Source organism: Haliaeetus albicilla, chromosome 2 (genome assembly GCF_947461875.1).
Source record: "Haliaeetus albicilla chromosome 2, bHalAlb1.1, whole genome shotgun sequence".
NCBI lineage: Eukaryota > Metazoa > Chordata > Aves > Accipitriformes > Accipitridae > Haliaeetus > Haliaeetus albicilla.
This window is the reverse complement of record NC_091484.1, coordinates 21852796-21858601: the sequence shown is the minus strand read 5'-3', so window position 1 is coordinate 21858601 and position 5806 is coordinate 21852796. Positions and strand designations below refer to the sequence as shown.

Sequence of the window (5806 nt, the reverse complement as noted above, 5' to 3'; positions counted from 1 at the left end):
AGAAAGGATCCTGGAACCATCAGGAGTTTTCAACAGTTTTTTTATGGAAATGTAAAGGCAAAAACATTTCTTCAGAATTGACAAAGCAGGCATAAGCTCTTTCGTTCAAAGAAATGTCATCAATCTGAAGCATCACTAGCATTACTTTATAGGTGTAACTTTTTAACCCTCTCAAATCAACTTTTGACCTGTTTGAATCCAGGGATCATAGTACTTCTGTTGCAAAGATTGCCAGACTAAAAATGATGGCAACTCATGGGGCTGTGAAGGAGGAAGCATACCCTTGTGTGATTCGTGGGAGTCTGGGGTGGGAGAAATCTGGCCTCAAGCTATTGAGATGCAGCAAGTGACAGCAAGACCTTCAGCAGAAGGGTTAGAGACCTTCTGCACTGAGCAGAACAGGCAGAATGCAATCTTGAAAAAGAGCTTTTACATAATGAAGATAAAACATAGATTCCCAGAATGGATGTGCTTCCCAAAGAATATAATCCGTCTAATGGAGAAAATACATATACTCCAGCACAAGTTTGTATACACATACATGAGCATATGGTTAACTGATTGAGCACAGTTCAGTTAGTTTGTTCTAGTTTTGCTTTGTTACATGTGCAAATGGAAAAAATATGGCACCTGATAATAAATCAACAGGCAACTGAAAATAACCAGACATCAAAGGTTTTTTGAAGGCTGATAAAATATTTCCCTCTCCTAGAGAGCAGCTGATCCCTCAGTAAAGGACAAGACCCCTGTATTTGAATTCCAGAACCAGTTATGGGACCACAGTAACCTGAATTTCTTTGGCTATAATGGACCTAAAGGACAACAGACACAGATCCAGTCCTGAAGGGAGAGTGACATAAGGCACAAGGTTTGAAACCTGTGGCCTGTTCCACTTTCACTCACTCTAAATGTATAATTACCACAGTTCAGTGAGCTGCTTGTGGTTTTGCAGTGAAGCAAGTAAAGGTGAAGTTGTGAGAATGATAAGTGTTTTCATATAATTTAATTTAATATACACTTTGTATAAGTGAAGAAAAGAAGGATTGTGCTGAAATATGCTACTACAATATTTCATTCATACTCTGTTTCATGCCTTGAATACTTTTTATGTGCATAGAGTTCATGTCCCTGCTATCTAACATCACTAGCACAAAAATCCTGTAAAGGAATTTCTTTCTTCCCTCTCTTCCCTTCAGTATCACAATTGCCAGAAGAACTTGTTAGACCTTCAGAATGGACAACTTATTAGCCACAGTGTGTTGTTGTTACTGAGACACTTTAAGGAAAAATATAGAAAGGAATGGATACTTGTGTTGTAATTGTTAGAGAGGGACAGCTGAGGAAAATCTTAATGAAGCTTCAGGGCATGACTCTTAGGTCAAAGACTAAAGTAAGACTCATGTGTCTGCCTTCAAGAGAGAAGATAAAATCCAGTAGCTTCTGAAAGATCAATCTTACTAGCCAGATAATGCTACAGACCAGTACAGCCGTGCCGAAAACTCAGCTGTCTCCCTAGCTCAGCAAAGTCCCGACACAGCTTTATTTCTACGAAAAGCCGGGATTGACACACTGCAGCTGGATTTCCTAGTAGTTCACAGTTCAGTGGGCTATTCCTGCTATGAAACACAACATATCCAAGCAGCACATTGTTGTTAAAGCTAAAAACATTTCATTGTATAGGAGTAGTTTATGGTCCTTATCCAAGTGGCAGTTTTGGATGTCATATACTCTGAATACATGATGAGGCATAAAGCACACTAATGTTACCAAGATGAAGAAGAAACCCTTTGCCTGAGCCCTGAATTCCACATGGGAGTTGATGTCAGGCCAGTATTTCACAGCCAGTCTATACATCACAGACAACTGGATTACAGTGAGCACAGCACAAACTGCCACCAAAATCCCAACCAAGCAGTAGTTTATGATCACCATGGGCACCTCTTGTATCTCCTTGTGGAACTGAAAGCATTCCGAGGAGAGGTATGTCCTAGAGGTGCCATAGTACAAGAGAAGAACGGGAGTGACCACCAACACTCCCACCAGCCAGACAGCAGCCACCCCGGTTGTAGTGTAGCACTTCCTAAACTCGAGTCGGAAGAAGTGTATTATGATGATAGCCACGTAAAACATGAAGGTGGTGTACATGTGGAGGTAGATGATGGCGCTTGCTAGCTTGCAGGCAAACTTCCCGAACTTCCATTCCCGTAAAATGTAACAGCTGAGGCGGAAGGGGATGCTGAGTAGCATAAAGGTGTGCAGCACCAGGAGGCTGATGATGATAACGGTCATCACAGATTGTGGTCTCCTTTGAAACAACTGGTGGGACATCATGATGACCCCAAGGGTGCCACCAGCCAGGTCAATGATGTACAGGGCTATAAGAATGGTGCGGAGCTTCTCTGAGGTGTCCAGCAGTGTCTCGTTGGAGGAATGGTTCTGCTGGGTTACACTGCTGCTAGGCATCCTCCTAAGATCCTCTTTCAAAGGTTACTGAAAGTGAAAAATGGGAATTTTAAAAACAGACATGTTTTCTTTGTTGCTTCCTTTATTGTTAACTACAGAAAGTCACAGATTCATGTAGGGACATTTTACTGAACTGTGTTTGAAATGATGTTATCCCATGTAGTATACAACCTTATAAGTGTTGTCATACTGTATATGACAGCAATAACCCATGGCTCTCAGTGTTAAAACCACATTTTATATAATTATGAGTGAGTTTTTAATTTACTAAACTGCATTCTAGGATTTTTTTTTTTCGATTATTTGCCTCTAGATTAAGCCATTTGAAATAGCGAAGGCACTGTCTGTAAATTATACAAGTTTAATCTGCACTACTGTTATAAAGCTAAAATTGAGGGTGGGAAAAATACTGAAATATGAAGAGGTTGTACCTATAATTTGTGGGTACTTTATGAAGACACCTGAGCCATCTTTTTAGCATGTTGCTGGATGGGTGCAGGACACCCATAATACAGCAACAGTTTCAGTTTCTAGATACACAGAACATACTGAAAATAAAGATCTGCAGATGAAAATTCAATTTCTTCTTGCTTTAGCTCTAAGTCTTTTTGCTACAGAATTTCACCTGAGCTACTCTACTATGAAAAGTGAAGAAAAGCTAAAAATTAATTTGGGAACAATCTTCTGAAAGATAAAATCCTATTGGCATTTGTTGAACATAGCCACATACAGCTGCATTCTTATTTAGACTTAAGGCAAAATGTGGACTGTTCAGTTGTTTGGGCTTGCATACAGATTTTGGTACAAGTATATGGGGATAGCACGCAGGGTACATGCATACTTTGCTAATGAAATCTGTCCTTACCTTACAAAGAGTTTAAAAAGAACAAAGAGCTGAAAAATGGCCTTTTAAAAAAGCAGTGTCTTCTCCTTCTGATTCCTTTGAAGTTTGAAATCAGTAAACTTGTTTTAATCGGCAGTTCTTAATTCTGTTGCACTCATCTGTAAAATGATAGACTGCAACTGCAAAACATTTTCAGAGAAACTTCTTATTCATCAGGCAAAGCATCTTTAGTAGGCCATTGGAGTGTTGTGTCCAAGACTGATAGAAACCTTTCTGTTCACTCCCTTTTAAAATGCATGATCTTAGAAGCATTTAAATGGTTAAAATTGTATACCTGCCTAATATTCCTGAGACAGGCATGAGAAATTTGCTTTCCCAGAAACTTTGCTATAAGAAAAGTTTCACAAGCTTTAAGAAGATGACTTTCTGCTCTTGACACAAATTCCTTTTCCAATGTATATTGTTAGCATTTCAGCTTGGCTTTAAGAAGGTACAATCTTTTAGTTGTTATAAACTGCATAGTTATAGCCTAGATGCCAACATTTTATATTACTCAGAAATAGATTATGTTTTTTTCACTATTTATAGAAGTAAAATACTTAAATTTTACCTTATAATCTCTTATTTTTGTGACTTTCCCCTTCTTTGCCATTTCACACATCCATAGCACATGGAATATATAACCAGTATGAAAAAAAGAGCCTTTGGTATTACTGTGTGACCAAAAACGGTTGAGGGTTTTCTCAGCCCACACACAGGAAGGCACAAGCCTTTTTCTTGCTTTACTGAGAGAGCAATCACATACGTTCGACATCTAATACTATCTTCTTCATGCAGTGAGAACTGCTGAAAAGCTGCTGAGCTGTCAGACCATCGTTGTGCTCGGACATGTAGGACAGACAGACCCACGCATCAGGACCACTTCTGCCCACAATTTGGTTAGTTTTAAAGCTCAGATGGGCAGTGGTTCCCTGAGCTGTATGACTGCTGCAAGTTATTGGGCTTTGGTACTAAGCAAGTAAGAAATGCCACTGAACAAGTGATGAAATATGCAGCTGAGCAGAGGATTTTTCATTATAAATGCACTTTTGCCCTGAACTTGTTTTATGTTTAATAATTAAGCTAAATGTGCAAGAATAACAAACCATTTAGCAGAGTTAAGAAAAGATTTCACTCTAACATGCTATTAGATCTTCAAGAATTCAGAGGAGATTACTCACTGTTTAAATATTATAATAAGCTTCAGACATACATGAAAAGTGACTTTAGTGTTCCTGCTGTTAAAAAAAAGACATGCAGAGGCCAGCGGCACTTGAAGATTATGTCTGAACTGCAGGCATGAATGCTGACCCCAAACCATATCATTAGTATAAGGTAGCTCACTAAGAAAAGGAAAGCACTGAGTCAGGGTTCTTCTAGAGACATAAAAAAGCAGTTTCTTGACTAGACATTAAACAGAAAAATGTTAGCCCAGTTTATTTTTCAATTAGAGTTCTAGACCACAGTCAGAGTCATCAGTACTCAAACACAAAAGGACAACACACAAGGTTTTGTGAGCAATAACATAAAAACAATATTCCAGCAGGGCTGAACTAGGATTGCTCCCACCATCATGCAGTCATCCTCTGCTGTGGATGTGAAGATGGTTCCCTCCAAGAGGCTTCTCTCCTATTATTAAGTGCAGTCATTAGGAAGAAAAAGATGTGAAGGAGTAGAAGTATTAGAAGTAAATAAATACAAAGACTCTAAAAACCAAGGGCACTGAAAGTCAGGGAGAGAAACAGAAAGAGCTGTGAGGCTGAGCAAGAATGTGAAGACAGCAGTCCGTGAGACATTCTCAGGATAAACTCTGAAAGCTTTGAGGGACCAGTTACCGTTTCATCTAGACCAGGATTCAGAACAGAAGGGATGCCCATTTTGGAGACTGCATATACTCATGGGCTTGGGGTAAGAGAAATATGCAATTGCTCCAGCAGACAGAGCACTGAAGGACAACAGCTACGTGAATAATGGTACTCACCAGGTGTGGTTCCAGCATTACTTAATCCCACATAAGGACAGGCTGGTGCCTGACAACGGTAGCAACAGAGTTTGGATGGCAAAATGATCAGCTCGTTCTGCAGAAATGCACAGGAAGGTAGGGAACAGCCTGGGTGTCGGACACCAATGGTTTCAATGGGTTAGAGTGATCATGAAACTACATCCACAGCCTCTGGGTAAAGCACGGAAATGCCTACAGCCTTGTGCTCTGTCCACAGGACCTGAAGCGATCCACAAAGCTTGAACCACCAAGAAATAATGCAGAAGAGACATGAAGAAACTGCATTGCTTAAACGGCTGCTATGTGACAGCCGGCGCTCCAGATAAAGCCAAATCAGGCTATGAGATCAATCGCTTTGCACACTCTATTACCTTGCTGAGGTAACAGAGTGCCTTGTTCTGAGCTCTTTGGATGTAAAGAGATGCCAAAAACCCTGCAAAGGTGTTGCATAGATAATT

At 39.9% G+C, this 5806-nt stretch overlaps 1 protein-coding gene across 1 annotated transcript; it reads right to left on the bottom strand.

Annotated features, from left to right (window-relative positions):
* Positions 1-1090: 1090 nt before the first annotated feature.
* Positions 1091-5580, bottom strand: LOC104320989 (probable G-protein coupled receptor 141). The gene is made up of 2 exons (XM_009923469.2): positions 5328-5580; positions 1091-2490 (listed from the first exon to the last, which is right to left on the bottom strand). Exon 2 carries the CDS (start codon positions 2461-2463, stop codon positions 1600-1602), a length of 864 nt encoding a protein of 287 aa, XP_009921771.1. The 5' UTR covers positions 2464-2490; positions 5328-5580; the 3' UTR covers positions 1091-1599.
* Between the last annotated feature and the right edge of the window lie 226 nt (positions 5581-5806).